This window comes from Pleuronectes platessa, chromosome 9 (assembly GCF_947347685.1).
Source record: "Pleuronectes platessa chromosome 9, fPlePla1.1, whole genome shotgun sequence".
Classification (NCBI taxonomy): domain Eukaryota; kingdom Metazoa; phylum Chordata; class Actinopteri; order Pleuronectiformes; family Pleuronectidae; genus Pleuronectes; species Pleuronectes platessa.
This window is the reverse complement of record NC_070634.1, coordinates 26,272,686-26,292,862: the sequence shown is the minus strand read 5'-3', so window position 1 is coordinate 26,292,862 and position 20,177 is coordinate 26,272,686. Positions and strand designations below refer to the sequence as shown.

The 20,177-nt window shown below is 44.9% G+C and overlaps 1 protein-coding gene across 1 annotated transcript in view; it reads right to left on the bottom strand.

The window, feature by feature from the left end:
* Positions 1 to 20,177, bottom strand: part of gmds (GDP-mannose 4,6-dehydratase) — a 140,910-nt gene that overhangs the window by 27,442 nt on the left and 93,291 nt on the right. The window contains exons 8-9 of the mRNA XM_053431249.1: positions 6,038 to 6,156; positions 4,887 to 4,983 (exon numbers count right to left, since the gene is read on the bottom strand). Of these exons, the coding sequence (XP_053287224.1) occupies positions 4,887 to 4,983; positions 6,038 to 6,156 (216 nt within the window). The remainder of the gene's footprint in view (positions 1 to 4,886; positions 4,984 to 6,037; positions 6,157 to 20,177) is intronic.

Below are 20,177 nucleotides of genomic sequence, written 5' to 3'. Positions count from 1 at the left end.
GAGCGATATTAAATTACACACAACCTTTGTGTGCGTTTCACTCGTCTGCACTTTTGCTTCCGGCCTGACGATAAACTGTGAGACTTTCGGAGAAGAAAAAGAAAAATCCAGGCGATGATCTTATCGACAAATTAACGAGGAGCACGCAACGACTTCCCAGAAACACACACTCCCTCCCGAGCGACACAACTTCCTACATGGTTCATCGATGAACACGCACACACCCACCTCTCCTCCACATACGCTCCTTCTTCCCCCGTTGATTTTTAAATTTTTACAGTTAATGTTAATTTGGCTCACCTCTTTTCCCCCGTCTCTCTGAAACGCTCCGGTTCAGCTCTTGGCCTACTTTCCAAATGGCGCGCTCCGCTCTGATTGGTCAGCGGGTTCACCCCATTTTCTCTGTGCTTTATCAAACGCGTATGTCACACCCCCTTTTACCCAGAGGCGTCCCGATCCACTGTGAAAACACAGCTGTAGCCAGGGCAACAATGGCGTCAGTTGTACCGTGGCTGGTGGGTCGGTATGTTTCTTTGTGCCCCGTGACGCAGGCGCTTTACGGGCAGAGAAGAAACTGATGGAATGAGGGCGTCTCAAACTTCCTGTGCGAGGGGAGGACTCTCTCCGCCGCGGGCTTTGAAACTGAGCAGAACTTTAACATGCTCAAAAACAAGATGTATAAAGAAAAGGATAAAACCCCAACAGCATAATATGGGCCCTCTCACTGTGCACTGTGCATCCCACTCCATGAATCACATGCATTGAATAAACATAAAGGCGGGTCTCTCACACACGTATAAATCTCTCAGCGTCTTTAGAAATCTGTGAGAACCAAACAGAGGAAACCATCCGATCACGGCAGATATCGCTAAAGCCCTGATCCCGTATATATCACCTGGCAACTCAAACTAATCATACCCATTAGAGCACAATACACTGAGACACGCCTTGCCAAAAGGCTCAGGCAGAAGACGCTCACCTGAGCCAAACCTCAGAGCTGGCACACGTCCACGAGCTGACAAGCGCCTGCCAGCTCAGCACAGCCAGTTACAATGGAAACTAACAGCACCCGGGACAGTTGGTGCTGGATGAAAACTTACCTGCAGCTTTATTCAAAACAACCCCTGACGGCTTCCAACAGCACATGTGTCACTTCCACGTGTGGCGATCTGCAGGGAGAAGACGATTGGCCGCTCTGATTGGCCGCGTCCGGCACACGGGCGTCCCTGACCACAGACTAACTCGCCCTCAACTCTGCAGCCTCGGGGCGTCGGGTCCCAGATTAAACACAGACAAGTGCACAAGGACGCACAAAGAAACACACTCGCACCACATGTGGAGCGCACCTGCATATTTAACCCCCCCCCCCCCCCCGACTGCTCGCTCCTGTCCCAGGGGGCTGGGGAGATAAATGAGCTCATGTCAGACACACACACTGACAGGGATAATGATGAATTACATATACATTAGTACACAGCCAGAGGACACACTCTCTCACACACACAGCCACATGCACATTTTAAACAGGGGGGCCCCACACGGATCCGAAAATGTCTTGCTGCTCAATAGCAAACATTCTAACAAAAGAGTCTGAGTCAGCTAAAAACACACACGCACACAGGGACACACAACCACATGCACGCACGGACACACACACACACTCTTGATGACAGGTATTTCCACTTGAGGAGAGCCACAATGCTGAGCTGTGAGCTCGGTGTCAGTCACTTCCTGTCTGAAGGGGTCAGAGGTTAAACACTTCAGTCTCCCTAAGCCCTCCCATAGAAATGAAGAGATATTGAGACAGAGTGAGGAAACCGCCGGCTGGAAGTGAACCGTCAACCTCTGAGCCGCAAACACACGTTCCAGTAACACACAGACAGGCATTCAACTTCTTTTTAAAAGTCTGAACAGTCACAAATATTTACTTTTCTGGTTCCAGTTCTTTCACGAACAAAAATAAATGTTTCTGGACTCTTTACTGTGAGTTTATGGAATGTGTGAAAGGCCATTTCCAAAATATTAGAATATAAGGATTAAAATAAACAGATTGAAAATAACCAGGAGGTAGAGAAAGATCCAGAAGATCTTCAGGATAATGCAAATCCTACAGGATGGATGACCACACAGGCTGATGGACGGATGTGGGATCAGGGAAAAACCCAGTGCATGTTGGTGCAGATCCAAATCTGGAGGCAGATCCAGGAAATTATTTTTATAACTTCCTTTAACAATGTTCAACATTTAACCGTTTTTCTATGGCTGGTATCGATGAATCTTTGCATTTGCATTGGAATAAACTGGATCTGGTGGGGGTGTGAGGGATGAAGCTTAAACCAGTAAATACCACCGATGTGAGGCAGAGAACATAATGTGGTTTTAGCTACAGGCTTGTTTCAGTGCTGGGCCTTGGTGGAGGTTTGAGCTCTGCTGAGTACTATTCTAAGTTTTGGTTGTTTTATTTATATCAACATGCAATATATACGTTTCAGATTTAGCCATGCAGACTTATTTTCATCTGCAGTGTTTCAACAAACACAACAGATCAGCATCTGAGCTTTGAGGAAGGAAGAAATATCAATAACAAAAAGAGGAATTGAAGAAGAGCATACCTGCGCTAAGGGTGACGCCCAATACTGCTACGTTAAAGAAACTGAAAATAAATTTGATTCTGCTCCTGGACAAACAGGAAACATCTTTTCACCTTCTCGGGTTTGGATATTCGTTTCGGGGCAGTTGTGTATTTACATCGGACTTACAACACAACATTTAGATCTGTGCCACGTGTGACCAGTGGAATCGGTCCAGACACAGTAAAGCAGGCAGATGTGAAGTGAGAGGACTGTACGTCTGAATCCCATCTGTCAGTTTGGATGATTCTCTGCAGGACGAGTCAGTCTCTCTCTGAGAACTCAGATCCGCTGCCTCATAACTCCCGGTGACACCTGAGCTACTGCTTTGACCAAACGGCCACATGCTCTTCCAGCTTCAAAATATGGAAAAGCTGGTGCTAATAATAGGATCTTATAGAAAGTGGATCTCCTGGTGTTTTAGCATTGGCGCATTGTTTCTCATTTCTGCCAATAGTTCTGTACAATGCCAGTGAAACACAAGTGGCGGTAACGGGCCAAAACACACAGCAATGCACCAGCCAAGGCAGAGGGAAGCCAGCGAGTAAACATGGCTGTGAACAACATGCTGGTTTCAAATAATGTTTTATAAAGAAGGACATCGATTCTACACATTTGCAGCAGCACAAGGTTTCAGCTCCGGACTCTGGTCTGAGTCGCCTGCATGGATTTCATGTGTGAGTGGACGTTTACCTGCAGTCACTTTAAAGTTCACCTGGTGTCACTGTTATTTACCGACTGGCTCTTTCATGCACCACATCCCATCAGCACATGAGCTGCACTGGGCATCGACGCCACAGGGAGACATCGCCCGTTAGAAACAAAACCCTCTCTCTGCTGACAGGTCACTGTCGACGTTTCTCTGGACTGGTTTCCAGTTTGGATTCAGGGTTACGGCTGTGGATGAATGAGCCAACATGCACGGAGAAGAATGGCCCAGGTGTGTGACCGCTGCCTCCATCGCCTCGGCAGTCAGTCAGCGGGGCCTCCCTGCTAATCCTCCCCCGTCACTCAACTGCATCTCAGCTCTAATCTCGCCAGGCCGAGGCTCAGCGGAGGGCCACTCCTTGCTTCAAACTGGGAACCTGACAGCTAATCTGGGGCCACAACGCCTCGGGGAAACCCTACACCCTCTGCAGGGGAGCAGTCACAACATCCCCGGGGGACAGCGATGAGAGAAAGACTTCCCAAATGTCAAAGACACTTCACACCTAGAGAAAGATGGGGGGGATAATACACTGGCTCATTTTGGATTTGGATGCTCATTTGATTACTGTTAGAAAACGCTGGTGTTCTTGTCCACTCTTGTCCCTGCACCAGCTGATAGACATTCTCATTCTGTCAAAGCAGCTCCTTCACTCACTGGCAGAGTTAATGGATCCACTTCACGCCCTCCATATTAAAAAGTTTCCCCGGCTGAATATGAGCACCTACTCAGCTCCGAGCGGCAGGAAGCAGCCTACATTACTCTTAAAGAGGCGAGCTGGCCGGTTTCCAGCTGTTTTAAAACACATACAATGAGCAGAGCCGGGCTGTCGACTGGACCCGCTACTGCTGATAAGTGCCGGGTCTCAGACACAATGACCGGCAGTCAGATACATGCAGATAAACCCTGTTGAATTCGTGTTAAGGTCAGGTATATAGGACAGGAAGTATCTGCAGTGCAGTGTCTTGAAGTAAGATGAAACTGAGAAGTAAGGAAAAGCAGCTGAGCCCCGAAACGATGATGAAGTCACTTGGGTTCGCTTCCTGATTGGTTCTCATCGGTCACGACACGACGAGAGAAGAAACCCCCGCTCTCACTTTTCACCAGTCGTTTCTCCTCTGTGGTGTCTTTCTGTAACTCAACAACCAACTGCTGAGTTGAAGATCTGCTTCCTGTCCACACCAGCACGTAAATGACCAGTGTCATCGTTTTGTGTATTAAAACGAATCAGTATGGATGAAGCTGTGACTCTCTAGAGTCAAATGTACAATTAATAAGCTATAAAAACAAAGTCGTCTTTCAACAACAACTCATAAACATGTATAATGTCCTCCTGGCTGCAGCTGTGGGGGTTCAGGCCAGTCATAAAGATTTTAATGTTATTACTGTACTAAAGAGATCTATATGCTCAAACTGGTCATTGACAGAGAGCAGGGAAACACAATCCAGCAGAGCATCATTTCAACAGCAGCAGACAACACTTACATACACACACACACACGCACACACACACAGACACACACACAAACACAGGAAGAAAACTGACTTACCACTTCAGTGGGGCGGAAGAACTTTGAGTCCACCTTCACGTGCACCAGCCCGGTCTCCTTGCAACGGCCGATCTCATTCTCATCCTTCCCCTCCCACCTGGAAACAGACACATCTTTACAGGGGGGGGGGGGGAAACAAAGATCCAGCTCACGTCTCCCTGATTATTTCTTGTGCGGTTTGTTTCTTTAACGTCTCACTCAGACAAAACATGTCACCTGCCGGCCTGCTTCTTCTTTTTTCCATGACTCTACACAACAGGCATCGTGGAGGAGGACACACACCTTCACCTCCCTCCTGCGTCGTGCAGGACACAGGAGGGAGGTGAAGGAGAGGTGAGATGGAGGAGGGGAAGGAAGTGACAGGAGCCTTGTAAAGGGTTTCCAAAACAAGGAGAGGATAATACACACCTCAGCTCTCCTACAGGCAGAATCAGAGCCTGGGGTTTAAAACTTATTTATATATTCCATGGCTTCTTACTTTAATCAATCTGTTTCATGGTTTATTTGACAGATTACAGAAAACAGCTGCTTGTTTCTATAGCTGCTTGAGTTGGCTTGTTGGAGAGAAGTGACGGACGTGACACCTGAAGAATACGAATAACTCAGGATGAAGAAGAGGAGCCGTTCACGTAGAAGAACAAAACTGAAGACTTTGAATTACTAACAGATTCCAGAGCTTTTGGTGATAAGGCCGAAGATGGTATCAATAAACAAAAACATTTTAAATGTGTACACCATGTCCTGCCTGCAGCTGCTCTACAGGCTCCGCCCCTCATCTGAATGCTACTGCTGCTTTCTTCAAATATAAAAAGAGAAACTCCGGGAAACAACTTTTTTAGGATTCTCCAAACATAACAGAATTGTAGCCTAACCCTAACTCTTTGAACTCTACCTGTGTGAAAGGTGCTGTACAAATAAAGTTCTTTCAAAGGCAGAAGACAGAGATGAGCGTTTTCATTCTGTTTGTCTCTGTGACCATGTGATGACATTTAATCCAGACCTGAGTTTGGAAGTGTCAGTGAAGGCCACCATGTGTGACCCTGATTCAATTCAATTCATTCAAACACGAGACTAACATAGAAGATTCATGGAAACACCGATGTGACAATGTGTGTGTATCTGTCAGTGTGTGTTTGTGAGTTTGTACTTACACAATAGTCTTCCCCACATGTCTGAAGGCCGCCTCCACAAACTCCCTCACACTGTGCACCTCCCCTGTCGATATGACGAAATCGTCTGGCTCGTCCATTTGCAGCATCATCCACATGGCCTGAGAGAGACACACAGACAGACAGAGGTTAAACCAGCCGACACATCATGAGGACAGTTTGACGCTTCACACTGGACACTGCCCAACTCTGATGCTGATAGACAGGAAGCCAACCTGTGACCTCTGAGCCGGGCGTTCGCTCGTACCTCTGTCCTGACGTCACTGCAAAGGCTCATGGGACACATACTGTGGGAAAGGAGGACAGAGCCCTCCCACAGGCTGAATGTGCTGCTGGCACACACAGACTCACACACGTGCACATGCACACAAAACGGTTTTGCAGAAAGCTGACATGGTCTCACAGCTTTTAAAGACGTCAGTAGTAATATTAGAGATTTGATAAACTAGAAGGACTAAAATTACAACATCCTCCAAGCTCCTGACTTGTGCTCATGTGTGACTATTTCTAACTCCACAGTGTAGGCAGCAGCAGCAGCAGCATTATTATTATTAGCCTATATACTCCAGTGAAAGCTGATCGTCTGGGTCCCTTAATGGACCCGTGCTCTATATTAAACAGCCAGCGACGGCGTCCCATAATATTTATGGTGAACCAGAGCCAGCAGGTCAGAGCTGCTGATCCCTGGCACGTCCAGCCTGATTAGAGGAGACTCACCGGGGAGACAGGGACAGACAGACGGAGACTGAGAGACAGAGGGAAGCTCATGACTGCTCACGTATTGATAAATTAAATCAGTGAGGACAGAAGGTCCAAGAGCAACAATTTACAACAGAAGTATGTCAGGATGAAAGCATATCTTTAAGATAATATCTAAAGTTTAATATGTTTGAGATTCTATCCATTCAGTCCGTACTAAATAGTTTCACTTCTTACTGATTCTCTGTTCAGATTCTTGGTAAACTGATCACAAACCTGTTATTCAGGAGGTTCAAGTTGCCGTAAAGAATCAGAAATGTCAAGATACCAAGTGTTTGCCTTCACTTTAAAGCAAAGACGGCCTGATAATAACCTTTTCACAGACTGACTGACATTAACACGCTTAAAGACAATAGCCTGAATAAGTTGATGCCTTGTAAACAACATATTCTGATTATTCTAAACCTGAATAAGCAACAATTGAGGACGTGAGGAAAATCCATCACATTACATGTGCAGTGTCTTAATCCCAGTAAAACAGCTAGTTTGAGTTTTCACAGTGTTTTGTGAAATCATCATGTCAGGATGTAATGTTTGTAACATGTATCATGAATTTAATATTCTATAAGCTAATGTAAACATATTATTAAAAATATTTCTGTCTATATAAACACTCTTCAAAACACTGTGTGGAGTCGTTAGTGTCCTTGTTGAGGAGGTAAAATGTGACAGGTGCTAACAGACGCTCATGTGAACTGCGTCTCAACACAAACACCTGATGAACTGGAGTGACACCTCTCACTCACTGGTGGTAGTTTTCCATACATACATACCATGACAACATACCTGATGTATGGAAAACTACTCAGGCAGTGAACCAGTAACACAACACACGAGCACTGGTGTGAAACCTCGCTGGTGTTATTCCACACAGTCGAGAGCCGGAGCTGTAATTCAGAGCCGACAGCAGGAAGGTGGAGAGTTAGCTTCCTCCGCCTCTGCTCAGGTGAACTCTCAGCCGGTCTCACATCAGCGCACTTTATTAGCTCCACTTGGATTTGTGTTGAATGGAGTGTGTGTGTGTGTGTGCGTGTGTGTCCATGAAGTCCAGCCAGATGCATTATGTGTGTTTTATGTGCTAACGTTGGAAAAAGCAGAAACTGACTCCCTTCTGCAATAGTGCACGCGCATACACACATACACACACATGCTCATCAAAGTTAACAGTAAATTAAAATCAGTATTTTCTTATTTTATATCATATATACTGTATATTCAATATTTTATTTGCATCATCATTTTTCTTTGTTATATTTTGGTGTTGGCGGAAATGCCAGGATAAAAGTTATGAGAGATCTGAATCTGCACAAAAGGTTTAATGTAAATTAATAAATAACCTTTATTAGATTCTTTAAGGAATTAAACTTTAACAGGAACAATCTTTTAGAAACCAGTGATATGGAGAACTGCTGCATCGATCAACTGATATTCTGATTTCAATAAGAAAAGACTAATGAAGTGATTTCTCCTCACAGATGAAGTGGTGACACCGCTGTGCAGTAAAGTGCTAATTGCCGTCTCACGCACACTAACAGTGATGGAATGCTCTTCCTCGGGGGGGGAGCCAGGCCGGCCTATCTCAGGATCGTTCAGGGTCACCTGAACGCTCAAGGCTGATGGCTCCCCTGCGCCCGACCCCTGACCTCTCACCCTCTGGCCCCTGATGAACAAACCAGATTCTCACACAGGACGATATCGGCTCCTCGGACTCATTGAAACATCAACGTTCCGTCAGAATCTGTTTCTGATTGTTTCCACATTTTGAGCTCGTTGAACTGACGGGAAATGTGACATCTCTTAGAAAATCACATTAGTCTGTGGGTCAGATTCTCACTTAACAGATAAGAAGATAAATCAGAAAGCTTCAGATCAGATCAGATTACTTTACATTCACTTGAGCTTTTCTCCCCTGATAAACACACAAAGCAAAGTGAAAAACAACCACAACAGTTGTCAAATAAAAAAATGTAAGGATTCTTTTATACATAATATTACACTAAATATCTTTGTTTTAGATGTTTCATGCAGAGCGATTTAAAGATGCTCCCCTGGGCTCTGAGAAACTGTGGCTACACAAAACAATTTTGCGAGAATGTGAATAATAGTTTGTCGCAGCAATAATACAAAATAAATATAAATATTGAATTATAAAAGAACATATTAGAGCTGGTCTGAGGATTGAATCCGTCCCTCCTCAGCGTGAGCAGAATGAATTATCACTGGAATCAGTGAAATATCCCCGACGCTGACATGGAGGCTGTGAAACTGTTTTGATCGTCTGACTGGATGATTATTTAAACTTGTAATGAAATGACTCTTTTCTTTCTTTTCCTTCCGACCGCGCTGATGAATGTGCAGCCTGTAGTAAACTGGACGGCTGCGATGATGGGATTTGGGAAACGCAGTTTGGCTTCTCGTGCTTCCAGAGAAAATGTTTACAGCAGGAGCTGAGTGATACGGCCTCTGCTGATTTTTATCCAGGAAATGTAATAAATAATATTCTGTGTATTTTTCTTCTCATTGTGGAGGGAATACAACTCAGAGGGATCACAGAAGCCGGTGGTTTATTAGTAACAGTTGAGGTCGGAGCGCCTGATTTAACATTCCCACGTTTAACTTCTCCTTCTTTTTCCTTAAACTCCTCCGCACCACCCCGCCCGTCTGTCTGTCCCCTTCCTCCTTTTGCCCCCTTTCCCCTTCTCCCTTTTTCTGCTCCTCCACCCCTCCTCCCTCGCTCCATCTCTCTCAGGGCCGCTCTGCTTCATTAGCTATCTGATAAACGGCGAAGAGGTTCAGCCCTTCACACTCAACCCGCACCTTCCTGTTCACATGGCCACAGGATGACCCCCATCACGCACTCACCGCTCGGCTCCAGCTCCAGAGACAGACACCGACCCCTGCGACCACCCCCGAGCCCCCCCACCTGAATTATACCCTGACACGAGCACGACGACCGGAGTTCAACTGCTCGGCTTTGTTCAGAGACGGTAGGAAAACACATCTACACGTCTGTGACACTGTGTTTTTATGAGGAGAAGGAAGCTTCATTATCTGTTATCTGTTTCTGATACAAGACAAACTGATTCAAGAGATAAGATGATGAAGTGATACCAGACATTTCTTTAGATGTTAAAAAAAACCGCTATGAAACATGTAACTCAAATAGAAACAAACCAATAAAACACTGATCTTAACCTTGATAGGCTGGAACAGCTGTCAATCAAAGGAAACCTGCTGCTACATAACTCTATATTCTTTTATCTCTCTTTAAAATATAAAATAACCAAAAATTCTATGTATTATTTAGTCTATAAAGTGGAGAACTTTAAACAACAGATGCAATAGACTGTGATTTAATTCGTAACCATGTAAAAATGAAACCAAAAAAACAAACATTTGAAGAATCCTCAGATTTAAAAAGATGAAAACTAAATTAAATAATCGTGACTCAGCAGTAATTTCCAGGGAACAGTTTGGTGTGTGCCACGTTTCTTTTCCTCCTCAAAGTGTTTTTATATTTAATGTTTTCCATATGTCGCTGTCAGATAGAACTCGGAGAGAGAGCAACCGAAGCTACTGGGCTGCGGGAAAATCCCTGGTACAAACCGAGGTCTGCTGACTCAGGAGTCTGCACAGGTCACACAGTGCACTCTCCCCACTGCAGAGAGAACTACAGCAGCTCCGATCCAGAACCTCTCTGTGTGTTGAACTGTTTTTAAATGGCTGCAGATCGGTGTGTCCTCACAGAACAGCAGCTTCACGGCTGCTGGTGAAGAAGGTGGAACTTTTTCTGAAACAGTTGTTTTAAAATCAAAGTCCTCAGACTGAAAACAGATCCCGGTTCCTCGTCTAAAAGAGCTGACAAGTCCAAAAAGTTTATTAGAAAACAAAAAAACCAAACCACACTTTCAGTAACGATTTATCTCGACCCCCCCCCCCCCCCCCCGTGCAGCCAGCTGACCTCCCCGTCCTCCCCTCTCCCCCCTCTGCGTCTCACCTCCCTCACGGTGCCCCAGCCTGTGGCGGCCCCACGCTCCTCCGTCTCTGGCTGCTTGACTACAGCTGACATGTGGAATGGCTCACAGTAAACACTTAATGGAGACGCCATTACAGCCTCAGAAAGCCATCAGGCCCAATCACGGGCTGCTAATGCCATTAACCCCGGAGGTTCACACACGCAAATCCTTATCCACACAGCAGCAAACACACAGAATGTTCTTCTGATTCAAGAAGCCACGTTAACGTGAAACCACAAATTCTTTAATATGCATGAATCTATTAAAATTCCTCCACAAATTTTAAGAGCTGAAACATGGTAAATAAAACAACATGCAGAGTGGCACAAACCAGGGCGTCTCCAGTGGGAAACCAGTATGATTTAAGACTTTTTTTTAAAGTAAAAAATGAATAAATAATCATCCCCATTGTCCCAAGTTTGAAAAACTTTAACAGACAGTTTGCCTCATTTGACTTTAACCACCAAGTTCGTAAAAAAAGTAAAATCCCTAACAGACCGGATAGAAAAGTATTAGCTAACACGAAAAACTTAACCAGAGTTTGTGACCTGTCCAGGGTGAGCCCCGCCTCCCGGCTCATGTCAGCTGGGATTGGCTACAGACCCCCCCCAACGACTATCAATGAATGAGTGACAGATATTTGACGGTTGTTGTATAAACTCAGAAAGAAACAGATCAACGACGCATCACACATCAGAACTAATAATCCTTCTTCTTGGGTTTTTTCAGCATCAGGAAACTTTTGTCGTGACCTTTTGTGATGAGATCCCGTAAAAAAGAATCATGCATCTAATTTGAATATATAAATGTTTAAGGCCCTTTATTTGAAAAACAGGATAGATCCAGATAAATGGATTGTCTGTCTTTAATTTGTAATCACTGAACACCGACTGAGTCTGAATCGCTGTGGCTTTTCCTTCAGATTTATCATCGGGGCCCTGATGGAACCTCGGAGAGTTTCTTTGAGGCCGCAGCCTCCCGTCTTCCCCACTACAGAGCCCGAGCAGAGCTGGCTTTTCCAGATCATTTGTAGCTTAAGAGGTTCTCAGCTCTGTTCCACAACATGCTTGCACAGCTGCCAGACAAGAATGTCGAAGCCTGAAAAATAAGAAGAAAAGTGTTCTCATTCTGGCGAGGGCCAGAGGGAGCGGCTTGGATCGGAGCAGACGCCGCTCCAGCCCGGGCCCGCCTCATACCACTGATAATGAGATTAATGACCTGCACTTAGCCGCGATACAACACATTTGTGTGAATGTTCGGAGCCACAGCACGACGTCACATCTCGGCTCAAACATGCTCTCGCTCACCAACGTCACACGTTATCAGCTGGTCGTTTGGGAACAGCATCCATCAAGGCCACGGCTTCCCGGATACACTGGCAATCACCTGCAGCCATCTTGCTCTGAGATTAGGCAAATAGTATTGAAATGACGAGTTCAGAGTGACCCGGGCCCCGGGCACTGATCCCAGAGCCCAGATAACCTCTTACCACTGTACATGTTTACATACGACTATATTTAACTTCCTATAAATCTTATTTCGAACTGCGTCTTTATTTGCATCGGAGCGATTCAGAGAACGACGAGGACGCCACAGAACTTCCTCTGAGTTCTCCTCCACAGATCTCCATCGGGGGTCACATGTCAGTTCCTAAAACTCGGCCAATGGTCGAAACAAGGAATCAATCAAAGGTTCTATAACAACAAACTGGAACAGCATCTAATCTATGAAATAAAGCTCGCTGCTGGATCATGATACATAAATAAAGACAAAAACTGTGTCGAAGTACAAATACAATATCTCCACAATATATTTTTGGCCATCTAAGTCAACAAATGTACAAATCAAGGTTTTAATGCTTCATATTTTTAAAATACTTTCTAAAACCTTAAAAATCATGGACTGTACTTAATGGAAATATTATTACATAGCACTGCACAAACCATATATGGAGTTCATGTCCTTCAGATAACGATGCAGCACATGTCTTTTATAAAATGGTTTCCTTTGACATCACATTCGGTCTCTGGTGATCGACCTTAACAACGGATCAACACAGAAAACCATGTTTCTCTGTGTTAGCCTGCAGACACGTTCAGTCTGAGGCTCAGTGACTAAGTCCTGCCACCAGTACAAACCAGTTCAGAGAGACCAGCAGGTGAAAACAACATTTAAAAAGAATCCAAATTTAAAACGATGACTGCGGTCTGTGCACGGGCCACTGGGACCAGATATCGAGTTGGACAGCACATGAAAAAGCCCTGAAACACAAACTGGTGGGCGAACATTCCTCGAGTTCCTGGCTGGAGAAGTTTCCAACAAATGAGTTTTCCTCTCCAACATATTTGATGTGACTTGACTCAGTTATGTTTGATCGCCATCTCCCTGCTCGTATAAGGACTGGGCTCTTTTCATTTTTTTGTTGTTTTGTTCTGTGTCTGCCTTCGTCCCTACTGGTCTCCCAGTGAGTCAGAGAAAGGGCAGGGGTGGATTACTCGTGGCCACAGACCAGACCAGACCAAACCGGGACAGACCAAACCGGGACAGACCAAACCGGGACAGTCCAAACCCAGCGTAGACCAGGGGCTGCCCGAGCCAGGTCGCTCTGGACAAGGTTTTCTAACTCTCCTCTGAGTAAACTTCCACAAACAACCCAAATCGTTCAAGTTAACACAACACACTGTGACACAAATACTCAAAAAACAACACACACATGCATTTACAAGCACACACACACACACACGCTGCTAACTTTCCCAGGCTCCACCTCAGGGAGCACACATCATCCAAACTGCTGCTATGGAGCTGTGATTTTTAGCAGAACAGCTTTTTTCCCCCCTTCTTTTACCGAACGCCCTATTTTTAGAGGAGGCTGAAGTTATTAAACTCCCCTTCACCCTTCCCCAACACACACACACACCCACTCTCTCACTCTCTCACACACAGACACACACTCACACACTCCTTATCCTCCTCCCACAGACCCCTCCTCCATTCTCCTCTCTCCGGTTCTGTTTTGACCAAAGAAGTCAGACTGCAGCGTTTTCTCCTCGTCACACACAGAGCGTCTGAACACAGAGCAGCAGACAGACGAGGTTATATTTACAGTCTGACTTCACTCCGGACGCACACGTAACGCGTCCGTGTCTCCGTGATGACGCAGGGACGACCGCACCTCGCCGTTGTCTGTGTCGCTCTGCTGGCCGGGGCCTCGGGGAAGTGGTCAACCTCAGAGGACGCTCTGTCACAGAGTCTGACAGAGGAGGGAGACTTGAGTCAATCAGAGCGACTCCAGAGCGGCTCGGTCACAGCGTGGGTTTTAAATCACATCTGTGTCCGATGGAAAGTCGACTGAGAGGAAACTTGTACAGTCTGAACGATGTGGATATTAGAGAATAAAAAAAAAAGGATGTTTGTTTATCTTCTGTTTTCATTCGGTGACACGTGTAAACCTGACAGGCTTGTTTAAAGGATTAGTAAAGTAAAGACAGAAGATGTTCTCATTGCCTCTGTCAACACAACACAAAATCTCAAACAAACACAACCACTGTTCATTGTTGACACTCGCACAATGACACAGTCTTCACTCTTCTGATCTGTAACAGGTTTAACTGATAATAAAACTGGGGTTTTATTCTGACAAGTTCTATAACACAACTTATAAAATATAAGAATTTCAGATTTGACTGCTGGTTTGTGTCTTTATTAGCATATGTAGCTGTAATCTAATGGCTTTTAATGCAATGTATTGATTATAGATTTGATAATTGGTCATAAACTGAATTTATAAAGCACTTCTCTTATCCTAATGATTACACAAAACACTCACACACACAAAAGGCGATTCTATTTGTGGCGCTTTGTGTATCAGTCATGCATCTGATTCACACGCTGCCATCCGAGGTTGTGGTTCACACTTTGTTGTACGAACTGGACGAGCTGGGAATCAAACTACCGTCAGTCAGATTACAGATGATGATTCACAGATTATCAGCATGTAGACGGACACAGAGTCAGAAAGACGTCAAGGAAAAAGAGATTCCTCTCGCCCACATCAAACTGAATCATCCATCTGCACCCACTGCTTTGATAGTATCAGTGTTTGTTCATCTAAACATAGCCGCGTGCACGGGGAAGTCCACAAACACTCACACACACAGACACACACACTTGAACTTGGCTGTGACCTCTGGCTGTATGAACAGTCCGGCCTCAGGAAACAATCTGTCCATGTTTTAACCCGAGGGTGGGGGAGAGGGGGGGGGAGGGCAGTCTCATAAAGACTGTCATTCACTATTTAGAACTAAAACACATGCTGAAAAACTAAATCGTCCATGCACACACACACACAAACACAGTCGCACACACAGCGGCCGGGCCCGGCTCCACACACTGTGCACAGAGCAGCTGATTCTTGGAGCCAATAGAGTAATTTTTACACCGTGAGAACATGAGAAACACATTTCTCAAAGGAGCCCTCTCATTTGGTGTGGGTGTGTTACCATTTTTGGGGGGGAACGAGGGGCAGGAACACACACACACACACACACACACAAACACACGCACAAATATCCACAGACACCAGTCAAGTCACGTTATATATAGCAGCTACATGCTAATCTGTCATTGCTGGGTTATGAATAGGCAGCGACCGGAGCTAAATGGGATGTGAAAGGTGTTTAAAATAGAGGCTTCAGGCTTTCTGGACTGCATTTAATGTACTGTAACCCACTATCACAAACACACACACACACACACAGTGACACACACATCCTCGGCTGTCAGAGAGAGGGAATCAAACCAGCGGATCGAGTGATGTTGGGCCAGAACAGCTCTGTATTTATTTTGCCGTCTTTGAAGAGGCAGGAAGAGAAACCAGCGTCGGCAGGAAGAGGCGGAGGCGATGAAGCAGCTCATTCTTTAAACCTTCTTATAGATCTGTCAGCGCTCAGCAGAAAAATCTGGGCTCAGACTTTCAGGTGTAAAAAATGACCTCAATGAAAATGAAATATCTTTGGCAAAACACATTTTAAGCATTTATTGAACATGATGAAAATGAACGTGTTTTATATGGAGCAGTAAACTGTTCTGCGTGTGAAAAGCACAAAACAAGACAAAGGCTACATGTATGCATTTTGTGTTATCAGAGATCGTGTGATGTGATTGGCTGACAGGCCGACAGCAGGAGACAGATACGGTTTGTGTGGGAGGTTGTAATATTTTCCATCAGACAGATCAGACGAGTGATGTTTGTTTGTTTGTGTGTCGAAGAGCAGAAAGAGACAGAGATTCAGTGGATGTCGTCTTAGAGGGTTTAAGTGAGAAAGCAGAAGCAGCAGAGAGAGAGAGAGAGAGAGAGAGAGAGAGAGAGAGAGAGAGAGAGAGAGAGAGAGACAGAGAGAGAGAGAGAGAGAGAGACAGAGAACTGTACGTCTGTCAGTCCCAAACTGTCTCAGTGAAGTGAATTTCCAGACGTCCTCGTCGGGCTGCGTTTGACCTCTGACCCAGAGACACATGACCCCCCCGACCTGGAAGCTGAACCTGGGAGAGGCCGACTGCTAGAAGGAGACTCTGTTTACACGCTGAACTGACCTGAATGCAGATCACGCTCATAAACGTCCCACCGCCTCCGGTTCGTCACTCAGAACAATGTCTGCTTTCCTCGTCACAGTTCGACAGTGTGTGTCTATGTGTGTGTGTGTGTGTGTGTGCGTCTCTCTGGTCAGAATATGTTTCCAGCCGCAGTGATCTCACATCAGATGCTATCGGCCTGTTTACCGTTTCCCTGCTCCCCCGCGGCCACTACAGCGCTTACAAATTGGACAATCAAGAGCAGGTGTGTGTATGAAATTCAAATCTGCGCATGTGTGTGTCTGTGTGTGTGTGTGTGTGTGTGTGAATGACTTCAACAGCCCAGTTCAGGTTTTTACAGAACTCCATCCTCTCAATGCCGTTGGAGCAGAGTCACTCCTCCCCTGGTGGAGCGCAGGGTGCAGCCTGTAAAACTTTAACAGTATTTTGTCACGTATTTAAGAAAAGCTGTTAGTGTATTTATGGAAGTGCACGGTGGGATGCCGTCGAAATCGAGCCGCCATGTTGGATTGATTAAAGCCTGGGAGGGGCCGCGGGTCAGTGATCATGTGACACTCACAGTTTGGAGGGCAGTTCTTTTTAAAGCTCAGTGTGGAGAGCGATGACACGAACCAGTTTCATTATTAAAGGGACTATTGGAAAGTTACTGCAGATGTTCACTCATTTATATATCTTATCCGTATTGTATTGTATCAATCTATCATGCCTTTCTCTTTGTTGCCTCTATACTAAAGTTTAAGTTTAATCTCTTGCAAATCATTTCTGGCTGATGCTCCTTCTATCCTGTTTCCAGAAACACTTTCCGAAGATACCATGTTTAGCATCAAGAACAATTAATATCAAATCTGTGCTCTTCATATTGTAGAGCATTCTATGAGAACTGCGATCCAGGAACAGTTAGATTCATCAGTGAGACTGATGAAGTCTCCCAGGGGCTGAGTTCCCTCTTATCTCACAGAAAGAAGGTCCAGGTTTCAGACAGACTCACGTCAAGACTTCACGATTTTCTCTTGTTTGTGAAAGTTTCCTTTCATTGCTCCAGTTTCTCTGCAAAAACCACAAATCATCCAAACTCAATAAAAACAATAATTCATCTTCATCCCGTCAAGGTTTGACTTTCTGGCAACAAAGGAGGAATGATGTCTGACATGGTCAAAAGAGAGAAGCAGCTTGTTTGAGTCTTCTCCATTTGGTCACTAATTGCCTGTCAAACAATATTTTAAACCAGTTCATCATTTTTCTTTAATTTTAACCAAATTAACACTTTTCACACATGTGGATATTGAAGAGTTTGTTCAAAGTAAATAAATCAATGTTCTGTTTGACGGGTTGTTGGCTTCATCTTCATCAACTGAGACAACAGCGATAAAGAGGAGAGTGTGTGTGTGTGTGTGTTGGGGGGGGGGTGCTGGTTGGCGAGGTGTTCGGGTTCTTTGGGGACGACTGGGAAACTGCACATTCATCACTCTCACAAAACATAGAAATGGGCACAACATAATATTTTCAAAACAGATAAAATCCCCGTCCATCCTCTGTCCTCTTTATCTCTCGATGGAGCTACTGTTGATTCATTACCGTTATCTGACCAGTGCAGCAGGAGCGGCACAAACACAACTACACACACACAACTACACACATTCACTATTTCCTGAAAACTCACGCAAAGTTTCCTGTGGGAATTTGTTTTGAAATCAGCTAATCTGCTTTCACCTGCTGCTGCTGCCGTCAGCCTCATCCTCACGTCACCAACACATCACTCACACGAGAGAGAGAGAGAGAGAGATAGAGAGAGCGAGAGAGAGAGAGGGATGAATTGATGGAAGATGGATAAGAAGCAGTGGAATTAAGTGAAGGAGAGAGAGCGCAGGTGGTTTTATAAACGTTAAGATGAGAGAGTCACACCCAGACGATCAGAGACGTGACCCGAATGCTTGAAATGAGGAAGTGATATCAAGTATAACTGTAACTGACACACTGGTTATGTTCCCACACCACATGTTATCATGTATAGTTGTTATGGTTTGATGACAGATAATGATAATAACAGTTTTTTGGTAAATTTCTTTCACAGTAAATTGATAATTTGTCATTTCTACATATCCAATTAATTTTTTTCAAATTAAACTGCCACATTATTTCATATATCTTTTGTAAAAAAAAGATTGTTTTGAACAATTTATCAACGATTCACTGTCAAAGATATATATTTTTTTAAATTATTAAAATGTATATTATATGTTGATATCATAGTAGATATTATAATTGAACCTGTAGGTTCTTGTTTGGGTCAAAAGTTGAGAATTTTTTCTTGAGGCATAAAATCTAATTTGCAGTTAAAAACTTGAAGGAATTAATCCTGGATATAAAATCGTGACGTGTCCAGATGTGCACGACCTCTCGCCCGCTGTCGGGGCTCCTGATTGGCTCCAGCCGCCTCCTGACCCTCTAAGAACAACCCGTATAAATGACGGATCACTAAATGGATGAACGACTGGAGATATAAAAAAAAATCTCCCTGGGCTGCATTAGAGTTCAGCCTCGGTCCCCATTTGCTCTATGGTTTCATCTCTTTCTGTAAACTGCTGCGGCTGGAAAATCGACAGCGATGCCAAACCCAACAAGGATATTTGTGTTAAAGTAAAATTTCACGCTGCGCTGAGAACTCGTCTCGAACAGAGGAGGTTAATGTTGACTGACAAGCAGGAAAATCAAACACAAACGTGGATCTCTACACAGGGAGCCGGGGAGTCTCTGCTTAGATGGGCTGTATTATAAATGGATAATAGTTATTAATTAACTTCTCGATTTTATCATAAGGGTTGTCTCCTTTGTTTAAATGTCGTACACTCGTATCAAAAGAAACTTACAGGTACGATTTACAAAGACAAATAAGGCCTTGAGCATCACCCCCCCCCCCCCCCCCCCACACACACACACACGGTGTTATCAGCAGGGGCCGGATCAGATGAGAGCGGTGTCCCTGTTGATTCTGGGCCGATAACATCAGGACATTAACACACACACACACACACACTCAAGGACAAATGACAGAAAAGGACGAGCGATTATGAGTCAATGTCATCAAAACATTACACATGGTCGCTCAGCAGCAGCGCACAAAAACACACACACAGACACACACACACACACACACAGGTTCTCTGTGCCCATCAGAGGTGTGTGTGTTTTTTGAAATGTTCATGTAATGTGCCCAGTGTATGAGATAAGACAGGAGTAGTGTAAACAGTGGAGTGATATGTGTGTGTGTGTGTGTGTTGAATGCAGTGCCTCCACATGTTGAGCATAGGAAACAGATGCCTCCCCCCCCTGGCTGTAAGAAGGAGAGAGAGAAGGAGATAGAGGGAGGGAGAGAGTGTGTTTGTATTGGAGCTGCTCAGGAGGGACTCCTCAGACTTGTGGCTGTTGCTCCACAGCCAGACGAGCCCAGAGGGGCACACGGATAATAAAGCGGCGCTGAAGTTCGGTCCATTTTCAGTGGTTCACGCTGACCTTTGCAAATTCTTCACATATGGAAATCTGGGCGTCAAAGGTTCTCATAGTCTGAACTTTTACCCTTTGGAATACAGAGGGAAAGTAATATGGTACAGTAGCTGTGGGGAGTTAACTCAGAGCAGCTCCAGCTGACGGAGAGGACCTCCTGCTCCGCTGCAAAGAGGCTTCAGGCCCAGTTTGTTTCCACTGGTGACACTGTGAGACACTCACACACTCAACTATCTGTGTTCTCCTACATGAAA